This window comes from Anopheles cruzii, chromosome 2 (assembly GCF_943734635.1).
Source record: "Anopheles cruzii chromosome 2, idAnoCruzAS_RS32_06, whole genome shotgun sequence".
Lineage (NCBI taxonomy): Eukaryota > Metazoa > Arthropoda > Insecta > Diptera > Culicidae > Anopheles > Anopheles cruzii.
The window spans coordinates 54,894,360-54,917,191 of NC_069144.1; the positions used below are offsets into that span (position 1 = coordinate 54,894,360).

A 22,832-nucleotide genomic window follows, 5' to 3' on the forward strand; every position below is an offset into this window, starting at 1 on the left:
CTAGCCATTGCTCGCGCAGGGCTTCAGTGTTTGGAAAGCTGCGAAAAACACGATGTGAATGGGGCAGTTGGCAAACGCCACAAGTGGTTGCGCGCCTGGGAGCGCCAGCCATACCTGACGAAAAACACGGACGTCTGGCTCACAATCTGGTCGTCCGTTTTACAGTCGATAATGCAGCACCTCATTTGGCTGGTCAAAAGCGTAGCACGGAGTGAGAAAAACACTCAATAGCCAGAGAGTTCATTCCAGAGAGTTCACCCAAATAAAGAGAGTTCATTCCAGAGAGTTCACCCAATTAAAGAGAGTTCATTCCCAATTCGAGCGTCTAAATGATCGTTGTCGACATAGTCGATATTCCGAAACTCGAGCCACCTTGCGTCTAATGGCACGGGATTGGATGCCACTAAAGATACTTTCATACAAGTAGCGAACAAGTCTATTGCGCGCAAGAGCTTCGAAAATCAACGACCATTTCTTTCCCATTATATTTTTGATACGTTTTTAAAAAGCGTTCAGCAATTTCGACTCTGAACGGACATTAGTGCGGTCTGTGGACTACTTCACTCACGTTTGCCACGTACTTTAGCCTAAAATAGTACGATTCGATCTTCGTAGCAAACACTTTAGTTTGCCAGATGGTATCGACTATCAGCATATTGAGTTTGAAGAGCGTGATCGAAGGAATTGTTGAAGCGATGGTTCTGCTTTACCCAGCACGTGGTCGGTGGAAAATAACGCGAACTCACCAACGACGATCAAGCCCCTAGAGTTCTTTGTCGGTTAATAAGTGTTATACTCTTACTGCTAAACGCTTTTCGGATCAACTCTCTAACAACTCTTTCGAATGAGTGCCACATGATATCAGTGAAGGGGAACAATGGCAGGCGACCGTCTGCCAGATATACTATCGGGCCCAATCGTTCACTCGAGCCGCCAATTTGCCATTGACCAGTAGCAGTAGCTGACCTTCCGGCGCTAGGCGACCTGATTTTTATGCAAATCATCGGCCCGGCCCGGTAATTGCAGCGCAAAACGTCACCGTGGGAGGCAAACACGGTAGAGCGAAAAATGAGCGTTTCTTTCCCAATCCCAAAACCGGAGACCGAGCCCGAGTGGTTAGGTTAAAACCGTCTGTCCGTTTATTTCCTGTTCTCACCGCGGTGCGCCGCGTTCGTTTAAAATACTCTGCTCTGGAACGATAAAATTATAAATATATACAAATTCGGTAAAGGTAAGGCAGTTCAAACCAAACCGTAATGTGACTGCCCCTACTGACCGTTGACGTGGGGGGAAGGTTGGTTTAAAAGACGGAAAGGATGTTGAGCCGCACGCGACCAATGGCTCAACACGGCTTCACGGTTTGTTTTCGCTTCCTAATCGCACCATAACTGCTAACACTGTAAACTTGTTTGCTTTGCCGTACGCTCCTGGACCTTCTGGCCTATTCTATCACTTAACATCCTCGGACCAGCTCAGCGATATGTACAGATTGATTGGGCGGGGCGGTGCGGGGTTAGCTTCCTGCTCTTCCTGTTCCTAGCACATCGTTAACAAGGCACCTGGCACCACGGTCGCTGGTTGTACTACTTCTCACCTGTCACCTGTGTCACCTAGTTGCCGTTGCGGCAGGAGGCAGTGTCCCGGCTTCCAATTTGCTAGCCAATGTTATCCCTCACTCAGGACTCTCGATCTTAGACTAATTCGATCCCGTTCTACACTCTCGTATGAAATCTGCCCTTTGGTCGCGATCCCGATCCGGTTCGGACGTTGTCACTCGCACATGAGATCAATTTCCGAAGATGTTCAAGGGCGTTCCGCACTACCAAATAGAGGGGTTCCAGGGTTAGGTCCGGAAGGATCCTGCTTTCTTGTCGAGCTGAGCCGCGTGCAGAAGTTGGAGCTCTGGATCATCGGGGGCTAGTGGCGCTCCACCACAACCAGGGCTGCCAGCGCGGCCAACAAGAGGGTAATACTGAGACTGATGCTGGTCGCTCCGCCGCCACTGTAGTCGTCCGGTTGGTCTGGCCGCTCGTCGGTTCCGGCTGCGGGGGTTCCGGAGATAGACAAAATGGAAACACAGGCACGCACAAACACACACACAAGAAAGGCGAAAGAGAAGGAAAAAACAATAGTTAGCGCTGGGTGTCGGCTTTCCGGCGCGTACTTGTGTTCTTGTGGGGCGCGACTACTGGCACAGCAAGGCCGTCTCGGCGCACACATTCCGGCGTTGCTGTCGTGTTGGCGGTGTGATGGGAAACCCGACGCCTTGGCCGAGGCAAAACCGAAAAAGAGCGGCGGCACAGCCATACAGTGCGTCTGTGTGTGCGTGTGCTTGTGGTTGAACTGGGTGGAAAACAACGGAACAATCTAAGCGCGCGGCAAAGCATCGTGGTGCGAAAAAATCCGCATTCCGGGTGGTGTCTGGCCCCGGGGACGCTAATGGCTAATATGGCTCCGCAGTAGTAGTAGTAGTAGTTGTGGTCTTGGACGTATTGGTGGTTCTGGTAGTAGTCACGGCAAGGCCACTTTCCCCCGGGCACTTCCGGACGGCCCGGCCAACTGATTAGCACACTGACACTAGGTAGGGTTCTAAACGGTAGTAGCTTATCCACCGTGGAGGCTGGCATACTGGGGGTTGGCGGAGCACATTCGCTTCTTAATTCTAGTCCAGCCGGCTACGGGCACCAAGGTCACACGGGGCCCCTTTGATCCCCCTAACTGACCTCCCGGTCCCGGTGGTTTGTGGCTGTGATCTTCATGCTACTGGCGGGCGGATAGGAAATCAAGAACTCGGCGTTACCCTATCGGTGACGCCATTGCGCAACATAAAAGGCCGCAATTAAAATAATAGAGAAAAAGAGGAACATGGGAATTCGCATGGGGAAAGAAGAAAAGAAAAGAAGAGAAAATAAAATGAAAAGAAAAATCAATTGGCAGGAACAACGAAAGAGATGTGCGCCAAAAATGAGTGCTGTGACTACTTCTGTGGCATACACAAACCCGTGCGGACACACACACACGTGCAAAAACCCAGTGCCTATGCTGCTACTCCGGACTACTAATGGCCCTCAAGCCCTCGTGCATGCTACGGGACAGGTCAGTGCCTAATGGTGCGTGCAGATATACTCGTATGTGCCTTGCCTTCCGTCCCGGTCACCGGACGGAAGCAATTAGCTGATGCTTCTAGGTGCCCACCACGCCTCTGTCCACGGCGTCTGCCGTCGTCGGTGGCTGGATTGGGTGTTTTCGTGGCGTGCCGATTCGAGGATCAAGATTTGCGGGTTAGACTCGAGTTAGTACACGAGTATGGAATGAGTTGGCCAGCCCAGCTTACGACATGCAATTGTTGTGGCTTATGCAACCCTGGCCCACCTTGTTAGTCACCTTGTCACCAGCATAACGCAATCCATGGTTAGTCCCAATTTCACCAACCCCGTTACTACTACTACGCGCGGAGCCAAATCTTTGGTTTGAGGTTAGGTCCGGGCCCCGCTACCCGGTATGCTACGCAAAGTGCAACGTCTCTCTCTCTGTGGCTAGGTGGGTGTGCAGTGCGCCGTAACCGTTTCTGCGGCCACGGCAAGCGAGTAGATCGATTCGAGACATCAAAAACCGAAGCGTGCGCTGCTACTGGTGCTGCTACTACTGGTGCAGCCGCTGTGGCCGGTGCTGGGCACTACTCTCTCTACGTGCGTATCGCTACGTGCTACAGCTATCACCGCGATCTGGCACGGCTTCCGATAATGTTTCGGTTTCGATGTGTACCAATCACGGCGCACGGCGCACGGGTTTGGTGAAACCGACCTGTTTGCTGTAACACTTTGCGGGAGTATCGAATTGCGGCGCGCGCGCGCGGTGGGGCCGTCTGACGTTAGTGAGTGGGACGGATGAAGTTCCAGGACGCGCCGCGCGTTAGAGCTTCCGGCTGTGTGCGCGAAATGGAGGTTAAGACCCTCGGGAGTCACAGGAGACACAAGAGTTAGACACCAGACAACACGAAACCCAGCACATACAGGACACGGGACGGACAGATCGAGAATGTCCTAGTAATAATGGTGGTGGATCTATCAGCTAATGCAATCTCGCGGCAGGCAGCATTCGGGTGCACATTCGGGTAGTATGGTAGACAAACCTTGCACGGCTATAGTTTCACTCACAGGAAAGTTAGAGACACAGTAAGATAGAGCGAGCGAGAGCGATAGAGCAGAGTTGCAGAGATACGGAAGCCAAGTCGTCGTCGTCACCGTCGCCGTCGTCGTCTGGCCGGCATTACAGCCGGTTGCGATTGTACGGTTGAAGCATATCGGTGGCTATAAGATAGACGACAATAGACAGTAGGTGAGAGAGATGCGGTCCGTGCAGTAAGGCTGGAGTTCGCGCACTGGGAAGTAAGTCACCGGGAACTGTCACTGACCAACTCTCCGCAGATACCGCAGACTAACTCTCACAGACACAGACACACAGTAGAGCTACAGACACGAAGGCTGCAGAGGAATGACCATGGCGAGCTTCCCACTCGGGCCCTGCTTAACATTCCGTTCACACCACGGACGGACGGACGGACCGAACGGACGGACGGACCAATTACAAATGCTGAAGAAGAACACAGAGACACACGACACACGGCTGCTGGCCACTACCTCGGCGGAGCGCGGCGGATCTTGGAGTACGGGGCGCGCGGGCCCAGGAAGTCGAGAACGCGAAACAGGCAGGTCGGTTTCACTTACCGGCATCCGCGTTCAGATCGGCCAAATCGCCCGGATGCTCGTTGGAGTGCTCCAACCGTACGTTACCTAGTGTGTTGAAGGTCGAGGGAGTGTTCTTGCAGCCGAACCACCAGTGGGCCGTCGGTCGCGGGAACGCCGGATCGGACTGATCGACCTGCGAGGGGGCGTGGAGTCTCCGTCAGACCACTTTGTCACACTCTGGGCACCCAGGAGTCCGTGACTTACCGTGAACGTTCTATCGTTAAACCGATAGTACTTGTCGTCCTTGAAGAAGTAGGTGTACCCGTTGGTGTACTGCAGGGCGGCATCGATGTTGTTCGGGACGCCCTCCCAGTTGGAGATCGGCTTCGGGTAGGTCGACTTGACCGGTGGCCGCTTCAGCGGGTCGAACCGCCAGAATTTGCTGCCCTTGTAGAAGTAGATCTTACCGTTGCCGCCCCACACCATCGCTGCGTCCAGGTGGTCCGGGACGCCGGTGAATCCCTCGCTGATCTCCTTCGGGTAGTCGCCGTCCATCTGGCGCCCCTGGTACCGCCAGTACTTGGTCCCCTGGAAGAAGTACGTTTTGCCGTTCTTGTACGTAAACGCCGCGTCGATGTTTCCTGCAATGGCGGGGGATTGGGATTGAGATTAGGATTCGCGCCACTACACCTCCTTCGCGAGCTACCGAACCTGGCAGTCCGGGCCACCCGTCGCTGATCTTCTTCGGGTAGCCGTCGGCGACGGCATTCTCGGTCAGCTTGTAGTACTGGTTGCCCTTGAAGGCGTACGTGCTTCCGTCGGCAGTGTTGAAGATGGCGTCAATGTTCGCCGAGGTACACAGCTCCGAGTCCACCTCCTTCGGCGTGTCCTTCGGTTTGGGTGTGCGCGTCGGTGTCACGGAACCACCGCCACCACCACCACCGTTGCGCGTCTTGGGCCCGTACAGTGTTTGAATTCCCTGTGGAGAAGATTGCCAGTCTCAATGAATTTCGTGGAAAAGACTCACTCAGGGGCTCACACTCACCTGGATGTCATCGGAGTCGAGCCGGAACACTGGGTCGTACCCACGGTAGAACGGAGCCATCAGCGCCGATCGGACGTCCGAGTGGCTCAAGCCGAGCGAGTGGCCAAACTCGTGGGCCGCCACCTGGAACAGGTTCGTACCGCGCGGCTTGTCGATCGTCCACTGTTCCGCATCGTCAAAATGGGCATCGCCACCGTACACCGGGAAGTACGCGTGAGCCAGAGTGCCACCCGGTCCATCGAACGGATCACCGTCGCCGTGCTCGTTCTCCTCGAACCGGATGTCGATGTGGACGGCACCCGACTTCTTCGGCGTAAACTTCAGGTCGGTGTGCTCGGTCCACACGCTGAACGCTTTCGCGATCTCCTTGTCAACGGCGGCCCGCTCCAGTCGCTTCGGGTACTTCGATATCCGGTACGAGAGATCCTTCACCTTCCAACGGCTGCCCTGCAACGCGTACCGCTTCGAGCGTGTGTCCGACCCGAACCCAACCTTATCCTTGACGCCGCACCGTGGCAACGACATCAGCTGCATCGTCTCGCCGTCCAGCTCGCCGGTGACGTTGAGGCCGGCGAAGCTCTGGAACTCCATGATGGCCTTCTCCCAGGTCTCGTGGTCCAGCAGGTTACCGCTCGTCGGATTGCGGTACCGTGGGCTGAGGTACCCGAACTGTGACAGGTAGAGCTAGGGACGGGAGGGCGGAACCAGATATTCTGTTAGCAAAAAACTAAACGTAACCCGCCGAAGCTACCGACAGGAGACGCCTGCGACCAGCTCAAGAACACGACCATCCAGGGAATCCTCATCTCGGCGACTGATAAGCCGAGACGGTCAGAACTCAGCACCCGGCTCACGTTGCAGTCCGTGACCGATTTCGCGCCCGGGGATTATTCTGCCCACGGCGGCAGATTAGCGATTCAGAAACAGCAACGTTTAAGAAGTACGCGTGCCAACGAAAGCCTCACGAGCCTCGTGCTCGCAATCAGATTGTTTGTCAATAAATATTTATACGACGCCACATTCCGACAGGCTCTGGCCGGCAGAGCAGATTTGGATTGACTGCCGGCTGGCCTCCCCCCGAAATGCAAATCGCCGATGCAAGGGCGAAAGGTTGCGTCGCGAGGCTACCGCTCCGAGGGCCTCCGATGGGTTGGTAATTTGTCACCCGTCAGCAGTGTCCGATGTCGGGAAGATGGCCCCGTGCAGGTAAGTTGTGCTAATGAGACATCTCCGGCGCAGAAGCGTGACTCCCTCACCGCGGGAGTTGTAATTGGAGATTGCCGCTAATTGCCCTTTCTGCCCCGCAATGGGCCGCAATTGACACTACGTTCTACGTCTTTGTCCGGCATTCTTTGGGTTTACTCGGAAAGTTTGTCCAGCTAACGGGGACCCAAAAATACTCGGCCGGAGTCTGAGTAGAGATAACTTCGAAGATTTATGACCCAAACTGACGTCAGACTGCAGCACCCTACAGCGGTCGGCAACAGCGCAGTTCCCCGTTGGACGGGAATTTCGGTAGGAAATGTAACATGTTGTTGTTTAATTGCTACGTACTGGAAAGTACGCCCAAGGAAACGAACTCGGGCTCGTTCGACCTTTTGAACCCGGCGACAGCCTTCGGGTGGCCAGAACCAGGAATTCTCCGGCAATTTCCCGTTTTCCAGTGCTCAAAACATCACGGAAAGGGTGACCTTTCCCAGTTCATTGACTGGAGGGCTCAAAGGGCGCAAAGCCCAGCCCGGGATGCGCTACTACGGCCCGGCCGGTTGCAGATAAGAGCTTGCCGGAGGCGAACGGATTACGAGGAGGCCACAGGGCTAAAAATATCACACAGTGAAGGTGTTGCACATCAGGCCGGCTGGCCGACTGGTTGCATAAATCAACGGGAGTAGCGCAATTGAATCAAGCGTTAATTGTAAGGCCCCGACGCCGCCAGCATGCCTTTGGGGATGGAGCGGCGGACCAAACCGTGATGTAAGGCACGATGTTATCCAGACGATTAGAAACCGTCCGCGGCGGTGGCACGTGCCTTGCAAGGCCACTCGCTCCCGCTCGCGCCGAACAGGACCGAAGCCTAGCAATTTGAAAGCGCCGGGCGCCGCCGAGGAAGTCATAAATCGCCGCCGCCGGAGGGATCCTCCGGTTAGTTGCCCTTCAGGGTAAAGTCACGATCACGGGTGTTGTGTGGTGCGATCCAGGCCAGGTTCAATATTGGTGTCCCCGTTTCCCGAGACGTTACGCCAATTTTGCACTTCCAGTGCCGGCGGGCTGCCGGGTGTTTTGATTTGGCATTCCATTCTCGATTGAAGGACCCGCCAAACAAGGCACTCTCAACGGGCAGGAAGATGTTGCCTTTCTTAAAGTCACGGACCGGTTCCCGTTTTGGGACGGCACGGGTTGGACACGGTCCGATAGCGGCTCCGTGACATCGCAAACAGTGCGCCTCGTGAGGTCGTCCCGGCCTCCGGAGTAATGAGATATTTTAGGCAAATTATGGGCACTCGGGAGCCTCAATTAGGTGGCACCTTAAATGAGGTGGCCAAATGCGTGGAGTTGTTTTAATCACCTCTACACGGTGTTCCCTACGGAGAGCCTATTTTGAGGCAGATGACTTGCTACAAAACCTATCAAATTTTCCGAACTGTACCATAACGATGAGCAGACTCCTGTCAACCAAACTGGCGAATTTAATTCGTTTGTTTGTTAGTTCGTTTGTCTAATGTATTATGGAGACTTTGAGCTGCAATAGCCTTACATTCATCTCTTTCTGCATTATCAATTAATTCTATCTTAATTCAGTTTTGGTGTAATTGGTGTTGTGAAATAAATAAACGTACATATGATGTAAATCAGGTTAGGAATTAGTTTCTATTAAGTCCATTGTACAGTTAGTTTAGAACGCCACGTGACTAACTTTGAGCAATAGCTGTCTTTCAGTTTGTCGCCAACCTATACGATTCGCCTTCAAGTTGATGCATTGTCAAGGTTCAAACTGACGTCCTTTCCTTGGGAACCGACAGATCGGTACAGCGTACACGGATGATCTACGGACGAATCACAGGTCCATTTGTATCATTCTTAGTTTGCTGTAAATGTTGTACTTTTAATATCTTTTCTTGGACGGAATCGCTCAAAAGACTTGTTGAGAAGTGCGTTGTTAAAATGAACATTACGGATTATGGACATGTATTGTAAGATTGAGGGATTGTTCCAAATAAAAGCTCTTGAAAACCTTCATTTTCGTCCGTTTCTTGGCCATAAACTGGAACATTGAAAGTCAAATGAGCCCCACATTCACCAGACATGGCTTCCGGAGGCCACTTTGAAGAACCAATGTCATGTCAATTGGAAAGGAATGCAAAAACCGGAAGATAAGCCTACGATCGTCAGTGAATAATTGAAAAAGTCGTTGACGGATGTTGTGCTTACAGATTAAAATGATTTCTCTTTTATAATCAATTCATTTAGTCGAAACAGTATTGGCATGAGTCAGATCATCGCTTCCAACTCAGTTGGGTTCTGATCTGCAACAATGATACTCCCCAAGACTACACCACAGACGGGCGCGTGTAACTCCCATTCTAGACCGGGCGTGTGTGTCTTCAAAACAATCGGCAGATTCCTTCGGCCCTCTCCGCCCGTGCACCCCGGCGCCGCGGGTGACAAAGGGCGTTACAACAAAAGAAGAAGTAACCGGAGATGCAACAAAGTAATCCCAGCGCCAGCCCCGGCTGCTGTTCCGCCACAGTGCACCATTCTTGACACGCTTTTTAATAATTGTCACAAAAAGCGGCCCCGTGGAACCACATGCAAACCCCACCACCCGAAGGTCATCCGAAAAGATGATCCCAGTCCGACCCGGGGCCGATATTGCGAATAATTGTCGCCGGTTGCAGCGTGACGGCTTCATTTGTAATCAATAAACACATCAACGCGGAAGGTTAATCGCATCTCAGGCGTGTCCGATCGCCGCACTTCCTACTCGCGGCGGCGGCGGCGTCCGGAACCAGCCGACTCATCCGGACCCGTCTCCACCACCACCGCAGCCAGCCCAAACATCACAATCGCGCGGCGCGGCGGCGGCGCTTCGTTGCATGAATTGTAAATCAAAGCTCATCGGCGGCCGGAGCCCCACGATCGGAACCCCCTCTGTGTGTGTGCGTGTGCACACGGGTTGGCAATGAAAAATCATAAACCCAGCCGGGGTACATAATGAACCGAGTGGCGGCGGCAGCGGCGGCCAATGCCAAAGCGCGTGGCCGATGCGAACCGGAATGGGTCGAATGAGTTTTGCGACACTTTTGGGACCGCGTCCGACATCCCCGAGGTCAGCCCGTGGGGGGGTGTAGGGTTGCCTGGGAACCACCTCTCCGAGGGGTAGGTTTATTGTAGCAAGAGAGAGAGAGCAAAAAAAATGGGGACCTAAAACAAAGACCCGGCACCGCCTGGGCGCTTGCCGGGGCTGGTCGGGAGCCACTCGAGAGAGTGGGGTGGTCAATCTGGGTGACGCCAAAGTTCGTTCAACTCGCGGCCGTCTTCCCTATCGATCGATCGCGATGGGGCGGCTATGTTGGTGCCCCGCGAACTGAGTCAGTCAATCGAAACAAAGCCACAGCCACGGCGCAAAGCGCAACAAACATGCAGTTGCATCGTCACATGCCACTCATTAGGTTAATGGTGTATGGCGTGCGAGCATGTGTGTGTGTGTCTGGCCATGGGACGAACGTATGCCGTGGGGTGAGCTGTGAATGAAATGCACGGCTGTGTTTGATAAGATAATTAAGGGGGCCGCAGCACAGCACAGAGATGCTATAAAAATGCTATAAAATTGAGTTAAACGTTTAACGTAAGCCAGGAAAGTATCCGTGACGATTACTTAATGTGGATAACGCAGAAGGAAGCATAGAACGCGGCAGGAAACCCCCAAAAGTTGCGTAACAAAGATTGAACCCTCCAAAAATAAGAGAAGCTCATTGTTCGGAGGACCCACTAAACGCTACTAAATAGCAACAATTGTTCATCCTCAACAGCCGAACGCCGTTCAAAACAACCGTCAAATGACGCATCAGCCCAGGCAAGTGGTTCCGTTGCAGCGTCTTAATCTCCGAGCCGGGCGGGCGTTTTTCCCGCGTTCCCCGCGTCCCGCGGATGATAATCACAAATGATTGCTCGCACGACCCGCGCGAACAGCTCGGCGGTGGTGGTGGCCCACGGCGATTGATTATTATTTACAACCCCCAGCCCAACCCAGCCACAGGCAGTCTGGCCGTTTTGGTGTGTGTGGTCGCGATCCACCTTATTCGGTGTGTGTGTGCACTGAGGGCCGCAAAGAGTCGCAAAAAGTACGGTCGCGAAACACGCGGAAGCCCTGGGAAGGGACTTTTCGATCGAGAGGTTATCGGTGATAAACCAGCACGGTATGGTAAATTGAGCACAACATGGTCACTGCTACAACCCACGAAACTAGGCCACAGTCACCGACGACACCGGCTGAACATAATCGACCACAGAGCGACATACCGACCGACCGACCACAATAGCGATTCCATTGTCTGTTCCGCCAGGTTCCGTCGGCCATTGGGGCGTGGGCCACAACATTGAAACATTTTTTTCGGGCCCGATGGACCTTGGGCGATTTCGGGTGGACGTACACGCCGTTATCAACACAAACACCGTTTCAAAATGGCATCTTATCGTGCGTCGCGCTAACTGCGCGCCTTCGGCCAACATACCGATGACGAAACTGACGGAGCCTTCCCGTCGGCCGCGCAAGGTGTAACCTTCAGCAGCCGGGTATCCCTTATCGGGCGATCGGTGCGCACTGCAAGATACCGTAGGGAGGCCGTGATCGGATAGTGTCAGGCCGGGTGACGACGATAGTGGGCAAAGCAATTAAATGGCAGAATGGCAAACACTCGACATTTGCGCCCTAACCGACCCCACGCCCTGTTAGGACACGCTGTCCGGGTTCCTGTCCGGGTGAGTAACGGCCTAACGGTACTAAAAACTCTGTCACGAGCATTAAACGCGCATCGGTATCGGTTGCAACTCCGCCGGGCGCGCGCATCCCGCAATGTCCGGGGCAGAATGCGGAAATGCACCCGCCGGCTGGTGCCGGTAATCGGTTGCATAACAGAGCCCACCGTGATGTGACCTTTTTCGCCTGCCGGCGCAAGATCGAGGAAGATCGGTCTGGGCCGGGCCGGTGTTGATCTGTGTTTGGCACCTGTTAATGGGCCAGCGGTGCCGATCGTTCTCGATCACGTTTCCAGTACCGCATCACCCGCCGAGCGCAAGAGGCACAGGAGGCGCGCGCGGAAAGGCACAGCGATTCATTAAGCGTTAATTGAATGGACAAGTTAAAGATCAACTCCATTTAAACGGCGCATTGTGAACTTTACGGGTCCGGACAACAGTGTCGCTGTTGTTGCGCTGCATCGGTGATGCGCGTCGCTTTCGACACAGTGCAGCTTCAATGGGGCACACTACTGGCTCGTCCCCCCGAGGCACCCCGGGGGTTTCAGGTGTCGACTCGTCGAAGACATGGGGCGTTCCGCGAACTGCCGACTGACTCACGAGAGAGACACAAACTAACGAGAGGCACGGCGACGAGATGACACATGCCGTGGCGTGTGGGTTGATCTGCCGGCTGTCGGAACTATTCTCCGCGGGTTCTACTCTGCAGCTTTCTTTGCGAGGGATCGAATTCAGGTTTCATCTGTTCAAACAAATATTAATTTGACGCCGTTTTTTAGGCGCCTAAATTTGAGAGAAAAGGATTCTCGTTTGCGCGTGAATGTGTTAAGTGGAGATAATAGAATCATAGACATAATTATTCAACTGTCAATGAATCAATCAAAGAAACGTTTCGCTAAGAAACATTAGTTTGGCTAAAAAGAAATCCATTATTTTTGCGAGATATTCAAATGAAATATTTTTTGCCATTTTAAATGCTACATAATGCCTCTCTTATGATCCTTATTGGCGAAAAACTCTAGCAATCTATTTTCACAATCCTTTCTGGATACTCTGTAACTCACGGCTAAATGAAAAAAAAAACAAAACACGATGAAAGCATGTTTTTAAAGCGTGAAGTGTCAGTTTGAAAACGAGCATAAACTTGAAACTGTATGATCGATCTTACGGTCGTAAGCAGTTTCTAAGACAACGATAGCGCCGTCCCAGGCACCGGTCAGCAGCGCCGCAACAAGCATAAACATTCCGACATACTCACGTGCAGTGTCGGATGTCAGCGGTCAAATAGAGGATAACTTCCCACGCCAGATAACTAACACCCGGTAACCCACATTTGTGATGAATTGAAGTTGGTCTTGTCCTAACAGCCGAACCGTGCGGATTTCTGCTGCGTTTAATAACGAAAGAAATATAACTTCGATACTTTACGAGATATCGATCACTAAAGCCATCTACCGAGAAAATAATGGCAACTTTCGGCTTCATATCTGTTCAAAAATGTTGTTGGCCATTTGCCGAGTCAATCACCACACGTCGTTGATCTTCTGTGTACCCGGCAATCGATAGATCACGTATACGTCATTAACTACGAACGGATCAAGCAAAAACTGAAACGTAGTTCCGGACTTATCATCGTTTAGCTTCATTAGCTTAGAACAAGTGCGCATCGCCGGGAGGACCGATTTTTTCTGTTTCCCCTTGAGGGAATCTATTTATATCCCGCGCCATCTGTAGAATCATGCCCCTGGTTCGGTTGAATCCAGCAATGATTGGCACATAACTTCCCGTGCGAGAGAAGAGCTCCAAATCACGGCTCCTGCAGTGGCTTCCCAATTTGCCACGATGAGTATCGCTTCCAAAACCAAAGCCAGACCAAGTGACCCATCAGCTGGATTCTTCCGCATGGAACCCACCGGCATCCCGCCGATTGGAGGCAATCCATCGATTTCGGTTTCACTGCGCTCACGCTGACTAACGCCGACTTCCAGGAAACTCGTTTACGAGCGCCGATCAGCGGGTCGGAGCGAGCGAGCGAGCGACTTGAGCCGGTAGGTGACGATGACTCACGGCCACGCTGCCGAGACGAGGCGAACCGGTAGTTCGTGGTCCGCGGTGACGTCAAATTTTGGCACTCGGGGCATGACTTTTAGAATGCTGCATCCCCGTTTCTGTTCCTTTTTACTGGGTGCCATATTCGCCCGTTGGGATACGCTTCGCAGGAATGACCTGCGACCCCCAAAAAGAAGCATAATGGAGTCTCATACGGAATCCATTTACCCGCACGAGGACACAGGGCAGGGCGTTGTTTTGTGGTCGTTTCGGAAGTCGATACAATCACACACACACACAGGAACACCCCGACCAGGAGGTCCTTTTTTTCTCGGGCGGGGAAGAATTGTGGAAAACAACTGACCAAGTCACGCAACCTGCCGTGTTCCTTCGTGGGTAACAGAACCTTCGGCGGTCCCGGGGAATTACTGTCCCACGGTAATGTGTTGCCTTGGGCAAAAGTAAGGTCGGCCCCGGCCGGGGGCCACAACCGTACCTAAGGCACCCGCCAGAAGGTCGATAGGAATTCTTATTCGTCCGCCGCCCGAAAAACAGAGCGGCGGCGGTGAATAATATTAGAGAATCTGAAGCATAATTAACAGCGCCAGCGCCGTCCCAACGCCGGGCCAAGGCAACGCGTCACCGCGTTGCCGGGAGCGTTGACCTAGGGGACGTTGCGCGGGTCTAAACATGGAACCCCCTGGTGTTGGTGACATTCCGCGGTGAACTTTTGTGGGGTACAAAATCGATCCGCTGGGCAAGCTTCCGGATCCGAAAGTTCAAACCCCCCCGCGGAGGTCCCCGGTCCCCGCCCGGCTGGAGTCCAAACTCGTCCCGTAATATGTCGGGTGTTAATTCGATTCGCGGCGCAACTTTGGTCGCTCGCGCGATGCGATTTATGGCGGCAAAGCATGGATTGCCCTATTTGCGGGACAACTCGGAAAAGGTTAGGGCTCCGCCGCGAATGTCAACGCGACACCGTTCGGGACCCTTCGGCGTATCCTGTGCGACTTCGCCGGTGCAATCGCTGCAAGATTGCTTCGGCGACATCGCGTTCGCCCGGCGCACTGGCGAACTCGGTCCATAATTCAATTCCCTTCGCGAGCGGAACCGCTATTTCTGAATGCGAATATTCAAAAATAGCCTTGAGCGTGGGGCGAAAAATAGCCACCGAGTCTTGCATTTGGAGCTGGCGAGTAAAAATGGCTACCAGCCAGGAGAAAGTGTCACTCCACAGAATCGAGCGAGGGGTGCTGGAGGCCCCTCCGTTGCCGAGGTCGAGCCCCTCGAAGGCTAGCCCCGCCGAAGACCTGACCGAGGGAAACGAATGGCACCCGCATATTAAGGCTAAGGATGCCGCTTCGATCAAAACCGGTGTCCTTTTCAATAAAACTGAGCCGGAGCCGCGATTTACGGGCCGCATGTCGTGGTCGTCCGAGGTCCCACCCACCCGGGGCACGTACGTACGTGACATAAATTATTAGAAAATAAAAAAACAAAACGACAAATTGTTGAACAATTTATGGCTCCTAACTCGGGGCGACTCCTCAATGAAGCCGCTGCACTCTGGGCTCTCCTTGGGCGCGCCCCGCCTTGTTTTATGGGCTTCTCTGGTCCGGCATTAACTGGCTGGGACTAGCGTGTATTAACTACGTTTCGGCCCGGCCCAGCCCAGCCCAGACTGGCTGCACGTTTGCATTCTAATTGTGCATTGTGTCTGTGGTGTGGTCCGAAGCAGACCAAGCAGCAGCGGCTCCTGAAGTCCCATTTGTGGTCTCTTAATAAAGGTGTTTGATAAACACACCCACGTGCGTGGACATTATCGATGGTCAACATGCTAACTGATCGCCCGTTTCACACATCACACTTGGTTCCGAAAGGCAAATTGGTGTCGAGTTTGGTGACTTCTGCCGGAAGCGAAGCGATTGCGTGCCCTTTCCGACTCGAGTGGGTGACAATTCCCAGCCCGAAAAATATGGGCCACCCCACCGGACTCATTAAAAGGCCATTAGGGATGGCTCGGTACACACAGAGACACGTGGATCACCACATCCGCTCGAGGCTGTCATCGAGATCCGGTCACCGATCGCGATCACTTTGCTTCCGATTGGCGGTCCGCTTTTGCCCGGTTGATAAGAAACCGGTTCCAGCGCTGCACTTGACCATGTGGCACACACACACCCTTGGTGGAACCGGCTGCACCCGGAGAGGTCCCCCTCTCGCGGGTGGGTCGGATTGAAACAAATGTCACCGACACAGAAATGGCCGGCCGCCGCACACCGCCGTTGGTGAGGAATTCAAATGAATTCCCGGGCGGCGAAGGCGACGGAGTTCGCCTTCGCACGGACTTGAATTGAGTTTAATTAATTCCATTATGGACGTTGTCGTGCGTTTTCGGGTGGGGCGCAAGCAGTCGCCCAGCGCAAGCAGCTGCGCAAACTGTCTCATCTGGCCGTTATCCGGCTGATTATCGCCTCCCGTGTCCCTGGCCCCCACACTTACCTCGGCCTGTGGTGTCGTGGAGATGGGTGAGGCGTTCGAGCAGGCGGCCAAAGCCGTCACCAGTATAGCCGCGGCCAGCCAGCAGTCTCTTCGTAGGTTGCGTAGCATCGTTACTTGCGTTGCGGTGCGGTGTGCGACGTCAGTCCAGGTGGGTGCGTGGTGGGCGGTTTTGGTGGCCTCCAGGGGCTCGGCACTCGACTACTGGCTCGACTCAATCCAATCCTCCAAGGGAGCCGGCCTCAGACCACCATCGGTAGACTCTGAAACGATAACGATACGAGTATTTTAGTGACCCAATGTGACCGAAATCCAATGCGGTGTGCGAATTGAATCGAATCTAACCCACCAGTTGGCGTGCTGGTCAAACTCGATCCCGCGCCCACCGACCTGCCGCTGAGCGGAAATTGTGCAGCGCAAAAAAGTACAACCCAGTTCCCGAGCAACTATGTAACCGGCCCCCGAGCAAGGCAAACCTCCCGTCGGTGACAACAAAATTGAAATATCGCCGCTCACACTGAAGGGCAAGCCTGGTTGGGGCAGGGCCTGGGCCGGGTGGGGGGACAATTTAGAAACGAGAGCACACACACAGAGCGTCCCACTGGTAATTGCTCCGCTGGCGGACGGGGCAGACCGGGACTGGGAAAATTGACGGGGAGTTTCCGCGACGCCATCACGCCAGCCACCGGAACCGACGGAGGGGTACCGACGGGTAGCGACGGCAGCACACAGACGCAGCGAAAAAAACAGGAACATGTTTTTTTCGGTCCACTATCGGGCATGGTTCCATCGGCTCGATTTTCCGATGCTTAATCAGCTTACCCCCCTATCATAGAACTCGATTCGAGTCCTCGAACGTTCATTCCGTTCATTTTGAGTTCATTTTGCTATAGCTTTCTCTTTCTGCCCTCTCTCTTGCTGTATTCGGCTTTCTCTCTTGTTGTGTTCACTCGAACGCTAGAATTTCCGTTCGAGATCCATAATAGGGGGGTTAATGTTAACCTCGGGCCTGGGTGACGGTCGTGCCGGTGGTCAAGGTTTCGGTAGGTCGCATCCGGAAGTGTCCGACCACCGGCACGGTGATCAGATAAGGCCAGGCAGCTCAGCACATGTAGCGCGGGATTATTAGCCCTTAGCCCTGCAGCGTCGGCCATGTAGCGTCGACCACAACCGATTCGGTGATGCACCGTAATCGACCACGAAGGTCCAGCGTAACGGGGTGTAACGGCGCGCACTATCTTATCGTCGCACCCGTCGCACTCGGCCTACGCCCTACGACGTGCGACTTGCGAAATGAGTCGGGACACACAGCCTCACCCATACGATGCTGCTGCCGGTGATGGAGGGCCCATATCTAATCGGGGACCGTTGGGCAATGGTAGAATGCAAACATTTTCACGCGCTTTTCGGCAACCGTGTGGACCGGAGCTAGACCTCGATGAGTTGTTGCTCCGGACGCGAGATGTGCACGACATTCTGTGGGGACGCTAATGGGAAGGGCGCTATAGCGAACGTGGCGCATCGTGGAGATAATTTGGACCCAATTTTCAAGTGCCATTAGGAATGGACAACGAGACAGGCTGCGTATGGCTAGCAGATTGAAGCGTTACCATGGTAACACACTCAGTATCGGTCCGGAATATCGAAAGCGCTCGAAACTCCGAAAAGTGGTTGGCTTACAAAATGGACCAGTGGGCTGACAGCTGCTGTCATTATTTACAACTATCGTGCTCTATCAATTCATCAAATATTTAAGATGGGACTAATGATAGGAACTTATTCAAGGTTCAACCCTCGATTGACCCTCCCGTATGTAGGATTAGGTTTCTCCGCTGTACAGTATTAAGTGTCAACTAAGCCATGTGGCACGTTGACTACATTCGTACTTAATAAATAAATGAATAAAATAATCGAAATCAACATAAACAAGAATTGCTGTGAAATTCGAGCAGAAAGTGCTCGAAACCGTTACTCAATTGGCATAGGAAGGCTAGTGATGCTCCGTCCAGTGTTTGGGAGTTTGTGATCCTTGCGCTTCTTGCGCTCCCCAAACAGCCAAGACATTCGGCAAACACTCGAAGGCCTCGATCAGCACTCCGACAACTCGCCTCGCCTCCAACAAACTGTTGCGTGGTGCCCCTTGATTGTCCTCCTTTCTGGCCCACCCGCGACAATCTTAAGCCACCGTTACGGGCGTGAAATGAGAAACCTTTGCACGGCTCGTGCTTCAGAAACCGAAAGCGCCGCGCAATCGCAGACAAGACTTTCGCCCGGCGGCCACAAATGCCGAAGCACTGTGGCATCGATTACCTCTGGAACCGGTCGGAACCGTCGGTCGGAAGTGAGTGCTGGCCAGCTGGATCGCGGGAGCCCGCCATCGGACACACACTACACTTCCCGCGCCGGCATTTGCATAATGTTGACTTCCAGCCCCTTCGGCAAGCACAAAGCGACCCCACACCCCGCCGCCAACAATTAGCTATCCGCCCGGGGGGTGGACCACAAAGACGCACCCGTCCCGCACGCCGTCATGCACTCATTATTCAGCGATCGCCTTCCGAAGTGCGCGATGCGAGCTGACGGAACCTGTCATCCGCGAAAGATGATCGCAAGCGCGAGAATAAAGAAAACAGGAAACCGAAGCAAACAAAACAAACCAAACCGAACACGTCAAAGAGCGGGCCACCGATCGGCGCATCGCAAAAGCAAATGGCACGACAAATCCCGTCCCGCGGGTCGGTGGAATAAATTACTTTTGCTAATTTTGAGTAAAAATTATTTTCACGTACCGCCGGCGACGAGCCATGGCGGTGTAGACCTTCCGCGCCCTTCCCGTACGCAGCGTCCCTCTGCGCGTGACCGCACTTGACGTTTGTGCGCTGACGTTTGGAGGTCGTTCGCCGCTCGGGACGGTGGTGCGATGATCGCGCAGGATCGCGCATCCTCGGCGCGCATATGCAAAATCGGCGGCCCTTCCACCGCCCGAAGGTCGGTCCGTCCGTTCTTCCTCCTCCGTTTTGGATCGCCGCCCGCCACCCGGGTCTGCAAAAGGGCATGGCCGCCCGCACCCGGACGTGGTGCGAATTCGATTTCCCAAATTCGAGCTCTCGTCCACCGCGCTTTCGGTGTGGCGTCGTCGCCGCGAGAACGAGTTCCTTGACACTTGTGGCTGCCTCGGGGCGGCCGAATCATGCTTGCTGGTCATGTTCGGTTTTTTGGAGCCCTCTTGATTTGGAGCACCTACGCGCGCTACGCGCACTAACCGGGGCTCGAAGGACGCGCGGCTCTTGAATCGGTATTCAAATCGGTGCGCGCCCGGGATCGAGCGGGGCGATCGATTGATGGGAAACGACTGGCGTACGCATCTGCCCCCGGGTTGATGCTATCGTCGGAAGGGGATGTTGTGCGGATCGTGCTGATCGGAGGGCAAATGGATTACTCATGCGAGCGGGCGAAGGGTCGCCCCGCTTGTCGTGCATCGTGTGCGCGCTGATCGGTACTGCGATCTGGCGGAAACAAGCGGCCTGCTGACGGAATCTCTCACACGGCCCGGCACGTTTCGCAGTGATCAATCTCCCGTGGCGAGCATATCGACATGCGAACCGGCGTGTTTGTCTGGTCGGTGCATAATGATCGTCGGCGGCCGATTGAGTGGAGTCGTGCCAGAGTTTGGCAGCCCTCGGAGAAGTGTTATTGGTAGAAATGCTTGGAATCGCTTGTTTGCCAATGATGATTTATGGCGCACGTTGTTTGGTGTAAGTTCATCTTTTGAACGATGATACATAAACGAGCACTGTCAAATAAAGGCTCAAATTGTTCTGAACTATTTAGGCATTTGAACAAAAACAAATAAGGATCTAAGGATCTTTATGGAACACCCGAACGATGGCTAGCGGATAATGGGGTATTATCAGTCCTTATAATTCTTGATTTGTCCATTGGATCTCAATTTCACTAGGGAAAACCATTAAAGCTTTATTATAAAAACAAAATATTAGTGACACAGAGTTAGTCAAACGCAACTGCAAGGCAAAGTACGTTTGTACAGAGAAGCGTAAGATACCGACGAGGTAAAATTCGCAGCCAATATATAGCATCAAAATAAGCATCCCTACGCCCGCGAGCGGTCCAACAACAACCCACCCATTACTATTTTGTTCCGAGCTCTAAACCATCTCATTTCAGGTCTCACCCTGCCGGCCAATTTGCTGGCTTCTCATCGCTGGACCCGAACCACCGCCGAGCTAATGAGAGCATTTTACCAAAACATCGCCTGTTCTAATGCGATTAACGAACACAGTTTGTTTTCGCGCATCTTTGCGCGCCCGCTGCCTGTTTGTGCATTAACACTTCACCTCGGTTCTCTCGATCGGTGTCGAGAGAGAGAGGGAGGAAATTGCATCTTCCAGCTTGCGTTCCCACGCTGGTGCTGTGGCGTGCGCCAACTTATCAAAACAAATCATTTTTTCTGGCCCTATGGCGTGGGCTCCGTTTTGTTGTTTTCCCATTTCACTTCGGGCGTTACACTGGGAAATTCGATCGAAAAGCCCCTTTGCGATTTCGCTCGTCATCGGGCGAACATTTCGGCACAACCATTTCGGGCACGGTTAGGGCTGATTGTTTGGCCACCCCCCACCCCATAAGGAGGGCAGTGTCTAGCCCGGCCGCAGACGCTGTGAGCACGGTGTTTGATGACTTTTCCATAGTAACGTCCTTTCCGGTGGTGTATTTTCGGTGTTTCGCGTCAGAGTGTAAACCTCACGGAAGCGCCCGTCCTCGAATTGCTATTGATAAATCGTGATAATAATGTGCCCAGGATGATTCATGTGTTTGTGTGGCCCGGCCTCAAGAAACATTCCTGTGTGATCCAAACGGTACCAAACAATGTGTGCCATATCTTTGCCACCGACTTAAGTCCCGCTCGCGTTATTCTCATCGTGCGATAAGAGATAGCTAGGCAAGTGATTGCTGGGCTCAGCACACCAGTAAACGAGGTTATCACTGTATCACAAAATGGCCTACACTTTGCGCACTGACCGCGTGGCGCGTGCAAAACTCACCTGAACAACGCAAAGCGAATCGACTGATCGGCGAATTGTCGGTTCGAATTTTCTTTTTCACGAACTCCCTGCAGGACTGGCCGATGGCTAACACTTTCCACCTCCGACCACCGACTCCGAAGCAACTGACCGACTGTGGATGAGATCGACAATCTAGAAACTCTTGCACCGCGTCTGCAGTTCTGTACTAAGAGCGCGATCCTCGGCACGGAGCACAAGCTTTTGGCCACGATTCCTTCCAATTTTAACGCACAATCGGTCAGGGCACACTCTATCCTTACAATCGCCTTCGCTCGCAACGCACTTCCCGGGGCCGGGTCACTAATCGGGTCGCCAACGCGCCGTTATCCTGCCTGCCACCGATGGAGCAGCCCGGTGAGTCACGGTTTCGGGTGATTTCGGGGCGGTCACCGAGAGCGAGTGTCACTGGAAAGGTTGTGCGCGACACAAACACCACGGCTCACTTTCGGTCGTGCAATCACAATCCGCGCAATCACAGGCACACTCGAGGCTCGCGGCGCCCTCTTCAGGTGAGGGCAGTGGGCAGTGGGGGTTCGTGACTTGCCGTTGCGTGCGATGCTCTATGCGAACACGCGAACACGTCCAACCAGCGGGAGCGCAGAACAACAACTGAACTGTGCAACAACTGCGAACAACTGTGTTATTTATGAAAAACATCACGCGAGAGCGAGAAGGAGAGCGCGCAACACGGAGAGTGAACCAACCGGAGAAAGAGTTACGCGATTTGGGGCCGGCCGCGAGAGCGCGAGTGAACGTGAGCAGACCATGCTGCTCACCAGATGAGAAGTCGCATGACGCATCGGCGGCACGGTATATTCCAAATGCACCGCCTCGGGCAACGGTTGAAAAATGGAGCAATTAAGAGGGATAAGGGATTTACCCCAAAAATGACTGATACTAGCAACAGACACAACGGAAAACGATTTAAAAATAGCTTAACAGACTACAAAATCGGAGTATGGATGATGGAGAAATTTTGCTGTTAGCATTCCGCCCGGTTTTATGGTGGCAGCCCACTGGACAAAGTGCCACCGGAGTAGCTCGAAAACAATGAGAGAGACCATAAATCAACCCACCGCCCGAGACGGCCGATCGCCCGCAGGGAAGTGATCTGCCAAAGACGGTGTGCATACAATTCAATTTCTTTTCTCTTCTTCGAGCGCCACGCGGAAACGGGCATCATTCTTGAGGTGTAAGTCACTGTGCAGCATTCTCACTTTCAGTGCGCCAGAGGATCCACCGTTTCGCTTTGGATGCCGATTCTTGTCAGAGGGTGGCCTTGCATTGTCCAGAAGCATCCTTAGAATTCTTTCCCATTCGATGAACCGAACTGGACGACACCATTCAGTGTGAATCAGCTAATCTACGGATGGCTGTTTAGTATGCATCGCTTGTTGAGTGCTCGAAATTTAAGGACCCCAAATTAGGCACCGTCCACAGCCGAACAATCAAGTTCGCACTGCGTCACGGTTTATTGGCCGGTAGGAAGTCTTT

The 22,832-nt window shown here is 53.5% G+C and overlaps 1 protein-coding gene across 2 annotated transcripts; it reads right to left on the reverse strand.

Annotated features, from left to right (window-relative positions):
• Window positions 1-1,127: 1,127 nt before the first annotated feature.
• LOC128278332 (matrix metalloproteinase-14) lies at window positions 1,128-21,913 on the reverse strand. Of its 2 annotated transcripts, none has more exons than XM_053017044.1 (7): window positions 21,318-21,913; window positions 16,261-16,520; window positions 5,734-6,417; window positions 5,400-5,667; window positions 4,953-5,329; window positions 4,728-4,881; window positions 1,128-2,042 (listed from the first exon to the last, which is right to left on the reverse strand). In XM_053017044.1, exons 2-7 carry the CDS (start codon window positions 16,366-16,368, stop codon window positions 1,918-1,920), a joined length of 1,716 nt encoding a protein of 571 aa, XP_052873004.1. In that variant the 5' UTR covers window positions 16,369-16,520; window positions 21,318-21,913; the 3' UTR covers window positions 1,128-1,917. The 2 variants fall into 2 exon arrangements, with proteins under 2 accessions (XP_052873004.1, XP_052873005.1); XM_053017045.1 differs by having other exon boundaries at window positions 1,903-2,801; window positions 4,794-4,881.
• Between the last annotated feature and the right edge of the window lie 919 nt (window positions 21,914-22,832).

What these genes read in the sequence shown, in the direction of transcription:
- LOC128278332 (XM_053017044.1), bottom strand. Translation starts at nt 16,368, where the DNA reads ATGCTACGCAACCTACGAAGAGACTGCTGGCTGGCCGCGGCTATACTG. An exon ending in CCACGACACCACAGGCCGAG is followed by an intron (nt 6,418 to 16,260) that starts GTAAGTGTGGGG and finishes TCCCGTCCCTAG; the next exon opens with CTCTACCTGTCACAGTTCGG. An exon ending in CGGGTGGCCCGGACTGCCAG is followed by an intron (nt 5,330 to 5,399) that starts GTTCGGTAGCTC and finishes CCGCCATTGCAG; the next exon opens with GAAACATCGACGCGGCGTTT.